The sequence below is a fragment of the Mobula birostris genome, chromosome 22, assembly GCF_030028105.1.
Source record: "Mobula birostris isolate sMobBir1 chromosome 22, sMobBir1.hap1, whole genome shotgun sequence".
NCBI lineage: Eukaryota > Metazoa > Chordata > Chondrichthyes > Myliobatiformes > Myliobatidae > Mobula > Mobula birostris.
In genome coordinates, this window is record NC_092391.1 from 52,767,974 (window position 1) to 52,787,416 (window position 19,443).

The 19,443-nt window shown below is 43.7% G+C and overlaps 1 protein-coding gene across 11 annotated transcripts in view; it reads left to right on the top strand.

The window, feature by feature from the left end:
- pitpnm2 (phosphatidylinositol transfer protein, membrane-associated 2) overlaps positions 1-19,443 on the top strand; it is a 317,466-nt gene that overhangs the window by 245,587 nt on the left and 52,436 nt on the right. For all 11 annotated transcript variants that reach the window (XM_072240762.1, XM_072240756.1, XM_072240755.1 and 8 more), the window contains 3 exons: positions 6,288-6,407; positions 10,582-10,784; positions 17,399-17,574. In XM_072240762.1, coding sequence (XP_072096863.1) covers positions 6,288-6,407; positions 10,582-10,784; positions 17,399-17,574 — 499 coding nt within the window. The remainder of the gene's footprint in view (positions 1-6,287; positions 6,408-10,581; positions 10,785-17,398; positions 17,575-19,443) is intronic.

Below are 19,443 nucleotides of genomic sequence, written 5' to 3' on the forward strand. Positions count from 1 at the left end.
AGAAAGTTCCCCCATAGATTCCCATTAAATCTCTCCCTATCAGCTTAAACCTGTTCCCTGTGGCTCTTGGTTCCCCAACTCTGGGAAAAAGATCGTGTGGATTCAAAGTTCAAAGTAAATTTTATAAAGTATGTGCAGTGTATGTCGCCATATACAACCTGAGATTCATTTTCCTGTGGGCATACTCAGCAAATCTATAGAATAATAACTATAACAGGATCAATAAAAGATCAACCAGAGTGCAGAAGACAACAAACTGTGTAAATGCAAGTATAACTAAATAACAATAAACAACGAGAACATGAGATAAAGAGTCCTTAAAGTGAGATTATTGGCTATGGGAACATCTCAGCGATGGGCCAAGTGAGTGTAATTATCCTCTTTTGCTCAGGAGCCTAATGGTTGAGGGGTAGTAACTGTTTTTGAACCTGGTGGTCTGAGTCCTGAGGCACTTGTGCCTTCTACCTGGTGGGAGTAGTGAGAAGAGAGCATGTCCTGGGTGGTGGGGATCTCCGATAATGGATGCTGCTTTCCTACGACAATGTTTCATGTAGATGTGCTCAATGGTTGGGAGGGTTTTATCCTTGACATATTGGGCCAAATCCGCTTCCTTTTGTTGGATTTTCCACTCAAAGGCGTTGGTGTTCCCATACCAGGCCGTAAAACAGCCAGTCAGCACTCTTTCCACCATGCATCTGTAGAAGCTTGCCAAGGTTTTGGATGACATTCCAAATGTCTGCAGACTCCTGAGGTGCTGCCATGCTTTCTTCACAATTGCACTTAGGTGCTGAGAAGGGGACAGGTCCTCTGAAATAACAGCACCCAGGAATTTAAAGATGCTAACACTCTCCACTTCTGATCCTCCAATGAGGACTGACTCGTGAACCTCTGGTTCCCTTCTACTGAGGTCTATAATCAGTTCCTAGGTCTTGCTGACATTGAGCGAGAGGTCATTGCTACGACACCACTCAGCCAGATTTTCAGTCTCCCTCCTGTATGCTGATTCATCACCACCTTTGATTCAGCCCACAACAGTGGTGTCATCAGCAAACTTGAATATGACATTGGAGCAGTGCTTAGCCAGACAGTCTTAAGTGTAAAGTGAGTACAAGAGGGGCAAAGCACACAGCCCTGTGGTGCACCTGTGCTGATGGAGGTTGTGGAGGAGATGTTGTTGCCAGTCCAAACTGACTTAGGTCTACAAGTGAGGAACCTACCTGTCTATACCCCTTATGATTTTATATGCCCCTATTCGGTCATCTCACGTTTTCTTTTGTTGCAGTGAAAAAGATCCCAACCTGCTCAACCTCTCTCCATAACCCAGTCCTTCAAGTTCCAGCAACATTTTTGTAAACCTCCTCTGTGCTGCATGACAACTTTCCCATTGCAGGGTAACCGAAACTCAAAAGTTCAAAAATTCAAAGGTTGAATTTAAAGTCGGAGAATTGAATACAGTATACATCCTGAAATGCTTTTCCTTTGCAAACATCCACAAAAACAGAGAGTGCCCCAAAGAATGAACGACAGTTAAACGTGAGAACCCCGAAGTCCCTCCCCTGGTTCCCCCTTCCCGCGCGTAAGCGGCAGCAAGCAATGATCCCCCCTCCCCCAATGGCAAAACAAAAAGTGCACCCGCTACCAAGCACAAGCATGTGTTAAGTAATAATAAAGACACAGACCAAAGTTACCCCAAAGGCTTCACATTTCATCCGACATTTGACAAACCACAGGTTCTCTCTCTCCCTGGCCCCCATTTTCACAGCGAGCAGGAGACATAACAACAACCCACTGGTTTACAATGATGAAAGTCCATTTTGTTGCTTTTTTCAAGCTCAGATCACAAAGATCTCGTGTCTTCGGGCCCACAGCAAAAGATTTGCTGGCCTCCCTGAAGACACACAAGTTTCCTGCCATGACACCAGCCCTCGATCCACCCACCTCCAGAGCCCCGAGATCTTAGGCTTCCGAACACGATCGAGACTCTCAGGCCAAACCCTTGGCATGTCAAATAACAGCCAGTTGTGGAACCCCAAGAATGGGTCCCATTCGCACAAAGAACCGAAGCCTGCGTGTAACTCCAGGTCAGGGTCTTCAAAAGAACCCTGAAAAGGGAAAAATAAAGATATTAAGGGTGGAAGTAGAGCTGTTTCAGAAGGTACAAGCAAAGGAGTCGCCGTTAGGTGCCATTGTCCCTCCTAAGCATTTTCCAAATGCTGTCTCACCAATGTCTTTTACTTAACTTCTACACTCTGTGCCCTGACTGGTGAAGGTCTGTGTACCAAAAGACTTCTTTGCTGATTGTTTTGTGTGCAGTTTTTGGTCACCTACTGACAGGAAAGATGTAAATAGCAGCACTGAGAAAATTTACAAGGATGTTGCCTGGACAGGAGGACCTGAGTTATTAGGAGAGATTTGATAGAGCTATACAAAATTATAGCTGGGGAAAATGCAAGCGGCTTTTTCCACTGAGGTTAGGTGGGTCTACAAACAGAGGTCATGGGTTAATGGTGAAAGGTGAAAAGTTCAAGGAGAAACTTCTTCAGTCAGGGAGTTGTGAGAACATGGACCGAGCTGCCAGCACAAGCTCGATTTCAACGTTTGAGACGTTTGGATCAGTACATGGATGGTAGGGGTATAGAGGGCTATGGCCTATGGTACAGATAGGAGTAGGCAGTTCAAATGGCTTGGCACAGACTAGATGGGCCAAAGGGCCTGTTCCTGTGACTCTGTGACACTTTGTCTACCTCTGATGCCACTTTCTGGGGACAGTCTACTTCTATCTCTCGATCCCTCTGGACAACAACATCACCTAGGACCCTACTGTTCACTGTGAGAGTCCTACCCTCAGTTACCTTCCTAAAAGACTTACCCCAGGAAGAATCTCAATCCCCAGAAATTAAAGCTCTCCCCCTTACACCCCCTCACCAGCCATCTATTCTTCTGCTGTACCTTCTGATCTATTGAACTATTGCATCCTTATCACTTGCTTTCTCAGTCTTCCCTTGCCCTTGCTGGGCAACGGAGCCCCCCCCCCATAGGGTTGCCTTTCTGGTACTGGCACACCCTGAAGCCATCGACCAATCTGCATCCAAAAATGGAAGCGTGTCTCTGAAAGGGATGACCTGGGAACTCATGAAATACTGAGTACTCTTCTTAGCCTTCCTGGTACACGCAGGCTGTCTGTTAAAATTGTATTCAACAAAAGAAGTACAATGTCAGGATGCCCAGAAGAACTTTTTTACATTATAATTTACCAGTCAAGGATTCATGAACTATGTCTATTTCATTTGAATATTGAGACATAGAGTCATAGAAAAGTTCAGCACAAAAACAGGCCCTTCAGCCCATATAGTTTATGCTGAACCATTTAAACTACCAACTCCCATTGACCCGCACGTGGGCCATTGCCCTCCATACCCCTACCAAAAATATACCTATCCAAACTTCACTTAAACATTGAAATCGAGCTCATGTGCACCACTTGCACTGGCAGCTCATTCCACACTCTTATGACTCTCTGAGTGAAAAGGTTTCCCGTCATGTTCCCCTTACTTAAGCTTTTCACCCTTAACTTATGACCTCTAGTTGTAGTTCCACTCAACCTCAGTGGGAAAAACGCAGACACGAGGAAATCTGCAGATGCTGGAAATTCAAGCAACACACACAAAAAATCCTGGTGAACGCAGCAGGCCAGTTAGCATCCATAGGAAGAGGTACAGTAGGGTCCCGGCCTGAAACGTCGACTGTACCTCTTCCTATGAATGCTGCCTGGCCTGATGCGTTCACCAGCATTTTTTGCGTGTGTTGTTCAGTGGAAAAAGCCTGCTTGCGTTTACCCCTCATAATTTTGTATACCTCTATCAAATCCTCTCTCAATCTTCTACCTTCCAAGGAATAAAGACCTAACCTATTTAATCTTTCCTTATAACTTTGGTCCTCCAGTCCCGGCAACATCCTTCTAAATTTCCTGTGTACTCTTTCAACCTTGCTTACATTTTTCCTGTAGGTAGGTGACCAAAACTGCATACAATACTCTAGGAAGAGTAACCAGTTAGTCCTGACGAAGGGTCTCAGCCTGAAACATCGACTGTACCTCTTCCTAGAGATGCTGCCTGGCCTGCTGCGTTCACCAGCAACTTTGATGTGTGTTGCTTAAATTTCCAGCATCTGCAGATTTCCTCGTGTTTACAATACTCTAAATTAGTCCTCACCAATGTCTCAAACAACTTCAACATAACATAACATCCCATCTCCTGTACTCAGTACTTTGATTTATGTGCCAAAATCTTTCTTTATGACCCTATCTATCTACCCGCGCGGCCTCTTTCAATGAATTATGGACCAGTATTCCCAGATCCCTTTGTTCTACCACACTCCTTATGCAGTACCATTCACTGTGTAAGACCTACCCTGATTGGCCCTACCTCAGTGCAACAGCTTGCACTTTTCTACATTAAATATAATCTGCTACAGGGGGGAAATCAAATCCTTAAGGGAACAGCTGGCACCAAAAGCAGGGAGAGGCCAGTGCCTTGAAAAAGTATTCAGCCCCCACAATGATTTTCACATTTTCCTTTTCTAAATTTAAAATATATTGAAGTACTATTTTTGAGCTAATGTACAAACCATTATTCATCATGTCAAATCAAAAGAATAAATCCAAAACCTGTCAACAATTTACTAAAAACTGAAAACCAAAATTGTGAGACTGAAAAAGTATTCATTCCCTTTCAAATTACAACTTTCCTCAGATGCAATACTGTACATTACCTTTCCAACTCACCCAATTGGTTGTAGAAAATTGGATGATTACCTGAATAAATACCCAACTGTGTAATAGATGTTCAACAGACAAAACCAAAATGAAGACAAAAGAGCATTCAAGACAAGTCAGGGAAATGATAATAGAGAAGCACAGATCTGGAGAAAGGTAATAGACCTTCTCAAAGACACTGAACATACCTCAGAGCTCAGAGCAGTCCACCATGAAAATATGGAAAAAATATGAAACCACAGCCACACTGCCTAGATCAGGCTGTCCCTCTAAACTAAGTCACCAGACTTAGTGGCACTTGTAAGAGAGGCTAGTCTAACGCCACAGTCACTCTGAGTGAGCTGCAGAAGTCAGTGTCTGCAACTGGAGATGCAGTTCATGGCTCCACAATCTCTAAGGCCTTGCACAAAAAGGGTGTTAATGGAAGAGTGGCAAGGAAGAAGCCTTGGTTTAAAAAAAAGCACATCCTTTCAAGTAAAGACTTTGCAAAACATCACTTAGAAGATACTGTAAAGACGTGGAAGAAGGCCTTGTGGTCAGGTGAGACTAAAGTGGAACTTTTTGGCCTCACCACTAAGTAGTATATTTGGTGTAAATCTAATACTGCACATCAGCCAGGTTAACACCGTCCCTACTATAAATTATGGTGGAGGTAGCAGCATGCTATGGGAACGCTTTTCAGCAGCAGGGACTGGAAATCTTGTCAAGATTGATGGGAAAGTGAATGCTGTTACATACAGAGAGATCCTGGATTAAAAGCCGGCTAGCCTCTGCCAGAAAACTTAAACCGGGGAAGAAGTTCGTCTTTCTGCAAGACAATGACTCAAGGCAAGCATGGGGTGGCTTCAATGAAGAAAGTTGATGTCCTTGAGTGGCCCAGTCAGAGTCCTGACCCAATTGAACATCTCTGGCAAGGCCTCAAGATTGCTGTCCACCATCGCTCCCCATCTAACCTGGCACAGCTCGAGCAATTTTGCAAAGGAGGAATGGGCAAATTTTGCTCCTTCACCTTGTGCAAAGCTAATAGAGACCTATCCAAAAAGACTACAGGCTGTCATAGCTGAGATAGGTGGTTCAGCTATGTACTGAGCAAAGGGGGATGAATACTTTTGAACTGCTGACATTTCAATTTTTGAGTTTTTAGCTTTGCTATACAATATTCCCTGTTTTTTTTGGCTCTGTTGCGAGAAAAGGAGCATGTGATTCACAAATAAAAATTGTCAGTTAAATTGATCAAAATCCCTGGTTGTTATGTGAACAAAGGTTTGGAGGCTGAATACTTTTTCAAGGCATTATACATTCCTCGACACTGTCTCAGTCGTAAAGAGAGATGAATATTCTCAGTAATTCACAGGGGCAATCCGCAATCACTAGCACTCAAAAGCTAAACTTCGTGGTACCCTCTGTGGGTTTTCCGATCCAAGAAATAAATTTTGGGAGTGATTAAAAAAGCATTAAAGTTTCTTACTCATATCTTTTCATTGTAAACCTTCTGTTTTCTTTCCCACTGCAGGTGTGTTTGATCGGAGACTGCGTGGGTGGAATCCTGGGATTCGATGCCTTGTGCTTCAGCAACCAGACCGTGTCGGAGAGCCAGAACAGCAGCCGGCGAGGCAGTGTCCTAAGCGTGCAGGTAACCTGTGAAGTGGGCATGCCGTGCTGTACTCCCATAACGCTGTGCATTTAGTCCATCAGCTGACCTTTCCCTCTGAAACCTGGAGAACTGAGATCCCGCACAGTTCTCTGTAAAATCTGGGGGCCTTGATCGTAGTGAGATTTTCACATTGAGAGTGAAATGGCAGGCATTGTGCTCACTGGGCCCCTCACTCCTTCAGCAGCCTGATATACAGTCATGGCTGATCAATTCACACCATTTCCCTGCTACATACTATATCTATTTGTGGCTTTTCAGTAACTAGAATATTCTTATCTCAATCTTGTTACTAATAGTTATACAAGATAGATGTAAGAATATACAAAAGTTAGCCAGACTAATAAACTGTGAAATGGCTATTACTTGGGGGCTTTCTTTCTTGTTTAAGATCAGAATCAGAATCAATTTAATATGACGTATGTGTCGTGAAATCTGTTGTTTTGCTAAAACAATACAATGCAATACATAATAATAAAAATTGCAAATTACAGTAAGAAGCATCTATATTTAAAAAGTGAAATAAGATCATAAGACATAGGAGCAGAATTAAGCCATTTGGCCTGTCGAGCCTGATCTGCCATTCCATCATGGCTGATCCATTTTTCCTCCGAGCCCCAATCTCTTCGCCTTCTCTGCGTATCTCTTCATGCCCTGACCAATCAAGAATCTATCAACCTCTGCCTTAAATATACATACAAACTCCACAGCTTTGTGGACTCCATAGATGCCTGTGACAAAGAATTCTGCAGATTCACCACACTCTGACCAAAGAAATTCCTCCTCATCTCCATTCTAAAAGGATGCCCCTCTATTCTGAGGCTGTGTCCTCTGGTCTTAGACTCTCCCCCGATAGGAAATATCCTCTTCACATCCACTCTATCAAAGCCTTTCACCATTTGATAAGGTTCAATGAGGCACCTCTCATGCTTCTGAATTCCAGTGAATACAGGCCCAGAGCCATCAAGTGCTCTTCATATGACAAGCCATTCAAACCTGAAATTATTTTCATGAACGTCCTTTGAACCCTCTCCAGTTTCAGCACATCCTATCTAAGATAAGGGGCCCATACCTGCTCACAATACTCCCAAGTGAGGCCTCACCAGTGCCTTATGAAGTCTCAACATTACACCCTTGCTTTTATGTTCTAGTCCTCTTGAAATGAACACTAATATCACATTTGCCTTCTTCACAACAGACTCAATCTGCAAATTAACCTTTAAGGAATCCTACAGAAGGACTTCCAAGTCTCTTTGTGCCTCAGTTTTTTTTAACCACTCCATTTGGAAAATAGTCAACACTTTCATTTCTTTTACCACAGTGCATGACCTTGGACTTTCTAACATTGTATTCCATCTGCCACTTCTTTGCCCATTCTCCTAGTCTGTCTGTCCTTCTGTAGCCTCTCTACTTCTGCAAAACTATCTGAACCCTGCCTATCTACGTATCATATGCAAACTTTGCAACAAAGCCATCAGTTCCATCACTATGACTATGACTATCCAAATCATTAACATATAACATAAAAAGAATCAGTCCCATATAGACCCCTGTGGAACACTACTAGTCACTGGCAACCAACCAGAAAAGGCTCCCTTTATTCCCATTCTTTGCCTCCTTGCCAGTTAGCCATTGCTTTATCCATTCTAGAATCTTCCCCTGATGCCATGGGCTCATAGTTTGTTAAGCGGCCTCATGTGTGGCACCCTGTCAGAGGCCTTCTGAAATCCAAACATAAATCAATTCTCCTTTGTCTATCCTGCTTGTTATTTCTTCAAAGGATTCCAACAGATTTGTCAGGCAAGGTTTTCCCAGAGGAAACCATGCTGACTATGGCCTATTTTATCCTGTGCCTCCAAGTACCTCGAAACCACATCTTTAACAATCAACTCCAACATCTCCCCAACCACTGAGGTCAGAGTAACTGGCCTATAGTTTCCTTTCTTCTGCCTTTCTCCCTTCTTGAAGAGTGGAGTGACAATTGCAATTTTCCAGTTTTCCAGAACCATTCCAGAATCTAGTGATTTTTGAAAGATCATTACTAATGCCTCCACAATCTCTTCAGCCACCTTCTTCAGAACCCTGGGATGTACACCATCTGGTCCAGGTGACCAACCTACCTTCAGACCTTTCAGTTTCCCCAAGGACCTTCTCTCTAGTAATGGTAACTTCACACACTTCTTGACCCCTGACTCCTGGAACTTCCATTATACTGTTAGTATCTCCCACAGTGAAGACTGATGCAAAATACTTATTCAGTTCATCCACCATTTCCTTGTCCCCATTACTACCTCTCCAGCATCGTTTTCCAGTGGTCTAATATCCACTTTCGCCTCTCTTTTACACTTTATGTACCTGAAGAAACTTTCGGTATCCTCTTTAATATTATTGGCTAGCTTATTTTCGTATTCCATCTTTACCTTCTTAATGACTTTTTTAGTTGCCCTCTGTTGATATTTGAAAGCTTCCCAATCCTCTTAACTTCCCATTAACTTTTGTATGCCATACTATAAATAGTGCAAAAAGAGGGGGAAAGTGAGATGGTGTTCATGGGTTCATTGTCCATTCAGAAATCTGATGGCAGAGGCTGTTCCTGAATCATTGAGTGTGTGTCTTCAGGCTTCTGTACCTCCTCCTCCTGGTAGGGGAGCCAATATCCTTGTAGGCAAGTTTGCTACAGCTGTGTGGGAGGGTATAAACTAATTTGGCAGGGGGATGGGAACAGGAGTGATAGGGCTGAGGATGGGGCAGTTGGTATACAAGTTGATGCATTGTGTAGTGAGACTGAGGAAGGACAGGCAGGTGATGGGGCAAAATTACAGTCAGTGGGATGTTAAAGTGTAACAGGGGGCCAAAATTGAAAAGGGTGATGAATACAGGACTAAAGGAGTTATATTCAAATGCACACAGAGTACGGAATAAGGTGGATGATCTTGTAGCGTATTTAAAGATTGGCAAATATGATGTCGTGAGTCTCTAAGTCATGGCTGAAAGAAGATCATTGTTGGGAGCTTAACGTCCAAGGATACACATTCTAACAAAAGAGCAGGCAGGTAGAGGTGGTGGTGTGGCTCTGTTGGTTAAAAAAAAAATCAAATTCTTAGGAAAAGGTGACATAGGATCAGAAGATGTAGAATTCCTGTGGGTAGAGTTAAGAAATTGCAAGGGTAAAAAGACTCTGGGCTACAATTAGAATGGGAGATAGAAAAGGGAAGTAAAAAGGCAATGTTACGATAGTCACAGGGGATTTCAATATGCAGGTAGATTGAGAAAATCAGGTTGATGCTGGATCCCAAGAGAGGGAATTTGGAGAATGCCTACAAGATGGCTTTTTAGTGCAGCTTGTAGTTGAGCCCACTAGGGGAAAGGCAATTCTGGATTGGGTTTTGTATAATGACCCAGATTTGTTTAGGGAGCTTAAGGTAAAGGAACCCTTAGGAGACAGTAATCATAATATGATGGAATTCACCCTGCAGTTTGAGAGGGAGGAGATAATGTAAGATGCATCAGTATTATGGTGGAGTAGAGAGAATTACTAGGCCATAAGAGAGGAACTGGCTAAAGTTAAATGGAAGGGGACACTGGCAGAGATGACATTAGAACAGCAATGGCTGAAGTTTCTGGGAGCAATTCAGAAGGTGTAGGTTAGATACATCCCAAAGAAGTAGTGGTGTTCTGAAGGGAGGATGAGGCAACCGTGGCTGAGAAGGGAAGTCAAAGACAGCATAAAAGCAAAAGAGAGGGCATATAATAAAGCAAAAATTAGTGGGAAGTTAAGAGGATTGGGAAGCTTTTAAAAACCATCAAAGGCAAAGAAAGGCCATAAAGAGAGAAAAGATGAAATATGAAGGTTAGGTAGCCAAAGGATTTTGCAGATATATAAAGATTGGACTACTGGAAAACGGCACTGGAAAGGTAGCAGGAAGGCTGTAGAAGGACAGACAGATTAGGAGAATGGAAGTATATGGTCATGCAGTTTGGTAAAAGCAGTAAAGACGTAGATTATTTTCTAACAGAATTGATGGTTTTGAGGTCAGGTATACAGACAATAAGAAGATAAGTAAAGGGGCAGACAGCATTGAGGAAGCAGGCTGTCTACAGAAGGGCTTAGGTCTGCATAGTTATTGATCACCTGTGCTCTGTAATTGACCGACAGGACAATGATCTGTTATCTCCTGGAATTATTGTGAATAACACTGCTGGCTCGAATCTGGAATCTAGTCGACATCTCAGCAGAAGCAACATCGACATTCCTCGAAGCAGCACTGATAATCCAAACAAGCAGTTGCCGAGAAAGAGAAGCGATTCTTCTACGTATGAGCTTGACACCATTAAACATCATCAGGCTTTTCTGTCCAGGTGAGAAGCATCCAATTAAAATTTTGAACTAGCTCTGTCTGGCTTTGATAGTGATGAGGTTTGACTTGTCTTCTCCAGATAGCCGTGAAACAAAGAAAACCATGGAAGGCGTTCAAAAGAAAAACATCAAACCCAGCCCCTGCACAAAATAAGAATGGCAACAGGAACATCAACCCAAAGCTCCCCTCCACCCACACAAAAAAAACTTAACAAAATCTGTCCCACCAGCAATTCAAAAGGAAGGCAGTTGGCACGGAGCCCTGATTCCCCTTCCATATTCATCTCAATATTTCAATCTTCCTCAACACTTCAATCAGCGATTAATTAAAGACCAACCGCCTACTGCAGCCACGTCACTGAATGATCAATATGTCCTGATTTCCCCGAGTAGAATTTTTCACTGCCAGCACAGCTTACCTTTTGGTCACTGTAAAGGAATGTAGCGGGGAAAGGATCATTTTAAATTACCTGTGTAAGATCAGACCTCGCTAAGTAATTTATTGACAGAACAAGTTCGCTGGATTAATAAATCATCATTCCAGCAGATTGGAAATTGTGTTTAAAAAAAAAACACCATTTCCTCTACAAAGTTAGGAGGGTAAATGCAAGCAGGCTTTTTCCAGTAAGTTTGGGTGGGACAACAACCAGAGGTCATGGGTTAAGGGTGAAAGGTGAAAAATTTAAGAGGAACACGAGTGGAAACTTCACTCAGAGGTTGGTGAGAGTGTGGAACGAGCTGCCAGTGCAAGTGAGCTTGATTTCAACGTTTAAGAGAAGTTTGGATAGGTACGTGGATGGTAGGGGTGTGGAGGGCTATGGTCCCGATGCAGGTCGATGGGAATAGGCAGTTTCGATGGTTCAGCATGGGACTAAGGGCCCGTTTCTACTGTACTTTTCTACGACTGATTTCCACCTTAATGTTGGCAGTTTCAGAAACAGAGAAAAGTGGATATCACATACAAAATGCTAGAGGAACTCAGCAGGTCAGGCAGTATCTATGCAGAGGAATAAGCAGTCAACATTTTGGGCTGAGTCAGGTTTTGGCCTGAAACATCGACTCTTTATTCCTCCGCCTGATCTGCTAAGTTCCTCCAGCATTTTGTGTGTGTTGCTCTGGATTTCAAACATCTCATTCCAGAAATTGTTGTGTGTCTGAAAGGTGGCTATAACTGTTAAAGCATCACACACACAGTGCTGGGTGAGCTCAGCAGGTCAGGCAGCATCTATGCAAATCTATGGAACTGTCGATGTTTCAGGCCTAGACCTTTCATCAGGACTGGAAAGGAAGGGGAAGACACCAGAATAAAAAGGTGGGGGGGGGAGAGAAGAATAACTAGAAGGTGATAGGTGAAGCCAGGTGTGTTGGGAAGGTAAAGCTCTGGATAAGAAGGAGTCTGATAGAGGAGACTGGATCACAGGAGAAAGGGAAAGAGGAGGGGACCTGGGGGGAGGTGATAGGCAGGTGAGAAGAGGTAAAAGGCCAGTCTTGAAGAAGGGTTTTGGCCCGAAGTGTCGACTGTTTATTCCTCTCCATAGATGCCTCCTGACCTGTTGAGTTCCGCCAGCGTTTTGTATGTTTTCTTTATTAACAAAGTGCTGGAGTGTGGTGACTCGTTACAGCTGCTCATTGCAGAACAAACAACACATTACTTCTATTGAATTCATCCTACCCTTGTAAATCTAAATTTTCCATCACCAGAGAAAACAACACTCCTCTTATATTCATGCCCTCTAATCCAGGCAGCATCCTGGTAAATCCCTTCTGCACCCTCTCCAAAGCCTCGACATCCTTCCTAATGGGGTGACCTGAACTGAATTTCCGTGCTCTGGCTGCAGCCAAGCCAGTTTTATAAAACTACAACATAACTTCCTCACTCTTGAACTCAGTTCTTCAACTAACAAAGGCAAGCATTCTATATGGCATCATTACCCACTTTTAAGGAGCTATGAACATAGATCCCAAGATCCCTCTGCTCATCAACACGGTTAAGGATCTTGCCCTTTGAGCCCGCTGGTGGCGCAACGACATCGGCGCCGGACCCGGGAGCGGAGGTTCCCAAGTTCAAAACCAGTTGGGTCCGCCCGAGCACGCTTTCCATCCGTGCTGGGTTGAGTGTCGAGACCGCAACTTGACCTCGTAAAATAAAGGGAAAATACTGCGAAGATGTCTGTGTGAGGAGTGGCGCGCCACACAGTCTGTCTCTTACTCCACGCCTTATAAAACCATGGACGCACAGACGCGCACACACGCAAGCGCATGCCCAAAAAAAAAAGGATCTTGCCCTTTGTACTGTTTATTTATCTCCTAAAGTGCAATCTTCATATTTGTAAACACATGTGACTGGACTGGACTGGAACCAATGTCTTAGGGGAAGCGTTTGCTACTGTTGTTCAGGAGGATTTAAACTAATGTGGCAGAGGGATGGGAACAAATGCAGAGAGACAGAGGGGTGTAAAATGAGGGTAGAAGCAAAAAGTAGTAAGGTGAAAAGTATAAGTGGCAGACCGGCAAACCCAGGGCAAAAATCAAAAAGGGCCACTTTTCAACATAATTGTATAAGGGCTAAGAGTGTTGTAAAAGCGAGCCTGAAGGCTTTGTGTGTCAGTGCAAGGAGCATTCGTAACAAGGTGGATGAATTAAAAGTGCAGATTGTTATTCATGAATATGATATAGTTGGAATCACAGAGACATGGCTCCAGGGTGACCAAGGATGGGATATTCAATATTCAGGCGGGATAGACATGAAAGAAAAGGGGGTGGGGTGACATTGCTGGTTAGGGAGGAGATTAACGCAATAGAAAGGAAGGACATTAGCCGGGAGGATGTGGAATCGATATGGGTAGAGCTGCATAACACTGAGGGGCAGAAAACGCTGGTGGGAGTTGTGTACTGGCCACCTAATAGTAGTAGTGAGGTTGGGGATGGCATTAAACAGGAAATTAGAAATGTGAGCAATAAAGGAACAGCAGTTATGATGGGTGACTTCAATCTACATATAGATTAGGTGAACCAAATTGGTAAGGGTGCTGAGGAAGAGGATTTCTTGGAATGTACACGGGATGGTTTTCTGAACCAACATGTCGAGGAACCAACTAGGCAGCAGGCTATTCTAGACTGGGTATTGAGCAATGAGGAAGGGTTATTTAGCAATCTTGTCATGCGAGGCCCCTTGGGTAAGAATGACCATAATATGGTGGAATTCTTTATTAAGATGGGGAGTGATATCGTTAATTCAGAAACAAAGGTTCTGAACTTAAAGAAGGATAACTTTGAAGGTATGAGATGTGAATTAGCTAAGATAGACTGGCAAATGATACTTAAAGGGTTGATGGTGGATATGCAATGGCAAGCATTTAAAGATCGCATGGATGAACTACAACAATTGTTCATCCCAGTTTGGCAAAAGAATAAACCAGGGAAGGTAGTGCACCCATGGCTGACAAGGGAAATTAGGGATAGTATCAATTCCAAAGAAGAAACATACAAACTAGCCAGAAAAAGCAGCTACCTGAGGACTGGGAGAAATTCAGAGTCCAGCAGAGGAGGACAAAGGGCTTAATTAGGAAAGGGAAAAAAGATTATGAGAGAAAGCTGGCAGGGAACATAAAAACTGCCTGTAAAAGGTTTTATAGATATGTGAAAAGAAAAAGATCGTTTAAGATAAATGTAGGTCCCTTACAGTCAGAAACAGGTGAATTGATCATGGGGAACAAGGACATGGCAGACCAATTGAGTAACTACTTTGGTTCTGTCTTCACTAAGGAGGACATAAATAATCTCCTGGAAATAGTAGGGGTCCGAGGGTCTAGTGAGATGGAGGAACTGAGGGAAATGTTAGTAGGGAAGTGCTGTTAGGTAAATTGAAGGGATTAAAGGCAGATAAATCCCCAGGGCCAGATGGTCTGCATCCCAGAGTGCTTAAGGAAGTAGCCCAAGAAATAGTGGAGGCATTAGTGATAATTTTTCAAAACTCTTTAGATTCTGGATTAGTTCCTGAGGATTGGAGGGTGGCTAATGTAACCCCACTTTTTAAAAAAGGAGGGAGAGAGAAACCGGGGAATTATAGACCGGTTAGCCTAACATCGGTGGTGGGGAAACTGCTAGAGTCAGTTATCAAAGATGTGATAACAGCACATTTGGAAAGCGGTGAAATCATCGGACAAAGTCAGCATGGATTTGTGAAAGGAAAATCATGTCTGACGAATCTCACAGAATTTTTTGAGGATGTAACTAGTAGAGTGGATAGGGGAGAACCAGTGGATGTGGTATATTTGGATTTTCAAAAGGCTTTTGACAAGGTCCCACACAGGAGATTAGTGTGCAAACTTAAAGCACACGGTTTTGGGGGTAAGATATTGATGTGGATAGAGAATTGGTTAGCAGACAGGAAGCAAAGAGTGGGAATAAACAGGACCTTTTCAGAATGGCAGGCAGTGACGAGTGGGGTACTGCAGGGCTCAGTGCTGGGACCCCAGTTGTTTACAATATATATTAATGACTTGGATGAGGGAATTAAATACAGCATCTCGAAGTTTGCGGATGACACGAAGCTGGGTGGCGGTGTTAGCTGTGAGGAGGATGCAGAGTGACTTGGATAGGTTGGGTGAGTGGGCAAGTTCATGGCAGATGCAATTTAATGTGGATAAATGTGAGATTATCCACTTTGGTGGCAAGAATAGGAAAACAGATTATTATCTGAATGGTGGCCGATTAGGAAAAGGGGAGTTGCAACGAGACCTGGTGTCATTGTACACCAGTCATTGAAAGTGGACATGCAGGTGCAGCAGGCGGTGAAAAAGGCGAATGGTATGCTGGCATTCATAGCAAGAGGATTCGAGTACAGGAGCAGGAAGATACTACTGCAGTTGTACAAGGCCTTGGTGAGACCACACCTGGAGTATTGTGTGCAGTTTTGGTCCCCTAATCTGAGGAAAGACATCCTTGCCATAGAGGGAGTACAAAGAAGGTTCACCAGGTTGATTCCTGGGGTGGTAGGACTTTCATATGATGAAAGACTGGATCGACTAGGCTTATACTCGTTGGAATTTAGAAGATTGAGGGGGAATCTGATTGAAATGTATAAAATCCTAAAGGGATTGGACAGGCTAGATGCAGGAAAATTGTTCCCGATGTTGTCCAGAACGAGGGGTCACAGTTTGAGGATAAAGGGGAGGCCTTTTAGGACCGAGATGAGAAAAAACTTCTTCACACAGAGAGTGGTGAATCTGTGGAATTCTATGCCACAGGAAACAGTTGAGGCCAGTTCATTGGCAATATTTAAGAGGGAGTTAGATATGGCCCTTGTGGCTACGGGGATCAGGGGGTATGGAGGGAGGGCTGGGGCGGAGTTCTGAGTTGGATGATCAGCCATGATCGTACTGAATGGCGGTGCAGGCTCGAAGGGCCGAATGCCCTTCTCCTGCACCTATTTTCTATGTTCCTATGTAAAAGATCATGCAAGATGATGGAACTCCAGAGTAACACACACAAATGCTGGAGGAACTCAGCAGACCAGGTGGCATCTGTGGAGAGGAATAAGGAATCAACATTTCAGACTGGCATCTCGAAACATTGACTCTTTATTCCTCTCCATATGTGCAGCCTGATTTGCTGAGTTCCTCCAGTATTTTTGTGTGAGTTACACTACACATTTGGTTGGGCTAAATTCTAGCTTTGGGTGGCAGGGTGGAGATGCGTCTCTGTCATAGGAGGTGCAAGGCACTCTTCCCTCTGCTGGCCTGCAGGTCACCCTTGGGCCAGGTTTAGCACCTGCCCCCCCCCACCAGATCAGGGTCAGGTGACCATGGGAGCAGGTGGTGACGGTCGTTTGAGCAGCTGGTGCAGATCACAAGTCCTGGTCATGTGACCACTGACACCAGGCAGACAATCTCTGAAGAGTATTGATAATGGCTGGGGTCACCCGTCTTGTAAAGACACTGCCCAGAAGGCAATGGAGAGCCTCTTCTGTAGAAAAATTTGCTAAGAACAAGCATGGTCAAGACCATGATCACCCACATGATATGACATGGCACATGATGATGATGATGAAGCTGAATCAGCCTTTTCAACACCCATATCTGTAGCTGATCAATACCATGCTGCCACCTTTGGCCATCTTCGACGCTATCCACAACACCACCAATCTTTGTATCATCTGTGAACTTAATTCAAGATTGTTTAACATCATTCCCAGTACACAAGTGTAAAGGAGAATAAAATAATTTTTACTCCGGATCTGAAGAAGCATAAAAAAAAGGCAATAATATAAACAACCCACAATTTAAAAAAAAGAAAATACAATAAATATAAATACATAGGTTAGCTTATATACATTGATTGTATATCCATAAATTGACGGTAGGCACAGGGTAGTTTGTACATAGGGTGACTGACAGGAAATTATAAAGTAGTGGTGGGTGGAGATGTTGATCAGCCTTACTGCTTGGGGAAAGTAACTGTTTTTGAGTCTGGTGGTCCTGGTGTGGATGCTACGTAGCCTCCTCCCTGATGGGAGTGGGACAAACAGTCCATGAGCAGGATGGGCTCATGATAGAATACTTAAGAGAAATTAATTTAGAAGTTAATTATTAGATGAGTGTACTTTCTCTTCTAGTTTGCAGTCCAGTGTTCTGAGGACGGATTCTGGGTCCAGGCGATCGAGCAGTTCCACCATGCTGGAAGGAATGAACCCTGGCAAGTTTGAATTTGAAGTTACTGATTTCTTCCTGTTCGGTTCCCCTCTGGGGCTGGTGCTGGCATTGAGGAAGACAGTTGTCCCCAGCTTGGACGGTGAGTATCCAGATGAGTCCAGTTCCCTCTGTGCTGCCAGTTGGCCCTGCTTTGTAATTCTGTACTGACTAGGAGGATATCAAATCAAATCAAATTCAAATTTAATCATTAAACCATACTGGATACGCCGAACAAAACAGCATTTCTCTGGGGCCAAGGTACAAAACATACACAGCACATTCAAAATAGCAAGCAAATAAAAGCACAGTCATGCAAAAAAGATATATATAGTCCAAGACCCAAAACAACATGTCCCGCAATTTGATTGTGCAGATTCCTGGCAGTGCATAGCCACTGCACTCCAGCCTGTTATTCCCCCAATCAAACACTGGAGGACAACACTGACAGGAGCAGCCAGCCCCCAACTGAGCATGGATGCCACACTACACCGCCTCTAGTGTGTCTCTCCTGGACTACAGCAGCAGGCAAGTCCGTGGCTTGAGACCTAGTCCTTACTACAATCAAGACCATACAGTTCCCACACATCGCGCCACCAAGCAAGAGAACCAGGCCTGCTGCATCTTACGTTACCAGTGTTCGACAGGGTCCTGTGATCGTAAGACAATCGTCCACGGTTACACTGCATGCTGCCTTCACGCACCAACTCCGATGCCTTCGAGCATCAGGTAGCAACAATCTGCACCCAGGCCCGCTCCTCCAACCCAGTCGTGCTCCTCCAACACGCTGCCGGCTCCAGCTCCACCGATACCCTGGAGATCCCGGCCGGCTCAGACTCCCCCAACACCCTGAACACCCCAGCCAGCTCCTCCATCCAATGAGCAGCTCATTGATGGGGCAAACCCGCAGCACCCAAAGCTCTTTGAGCCCAGCGTTGTCTTACAATCGTAAAAAAAACACACTGAACAAATAAAAAAGCACCTTTAGTTGGCTGCCGTGTCTGAACGCACCACTAGCTTACCTAAAGATGTGTTGTCGTTGTCAGTTTGCTCAGTAAAGTTTGTTCTCACACTCATGACATGGTGAAGTGTGCCGGAAGCTCACACTGTTCACAGACTGAAGAAGAAAGTTTGCTATTTTGAGCAGAGACTCTCAGTTGGGACTGGCATGGGGTAACATGTATCTATGTTGTTTATTTTGCTATTACTCAAACTAATTTGCATTTTCATTCTTGAAAATTAGAACTTATTCAACAGATATCAAAAAACAATTTAAATAATGCAGGCAACACACACAAAATACTGAAGGAACTTGGAGGGTTAGGCAGCATCTATGGAAAAGAGTAAACAATCAATATTTCAGGCCAACACCCTTCAGAAACATCAACTGTTTACTCTTTTTCATAGATGCTGCGTGACCTACTGAGTTCCTCCAGCACTTTGTGTGTATTGCTTGAATTTCCGGCATCTGCAGATTTTCTCTTGTTTGTGATTAAATAATGCAGATGCTTATCTTGCAGTTGCTGTTGTCACTAACATTGACTTCGATTTCTATCACACAGATCAAAGTTCAAAAACTAAATTTATTATCAAAGTGCACATACGCCACCATCTAGAACTCTGAGATTCATTGTCTTGTGGGCAATCAGAGCAAATACAAGCAAGTATAATAGAATCAGTGAAAGACCTGTGAAGACATTACCCGTGTGGTATGGGCCGTATCCACTACTTTTTAAATTAATTAATTAATTAATTATTGTGATACACTGTGGAATAGGACCTTCCAACCCTCTGAGGCACACCACACAGCCTTATCCTGGGACAATTTACAATGACCAATTAACTTACCGACCAGTATAGCTTTGTTCTGTGGGAGGAAACCCATGCATTCATGCATAGAATGTACAAACTTTACAGGCGGCTTTTCCATTTAAGGGTATTGATATTTCCATACCACCAGCAGTGTATATAC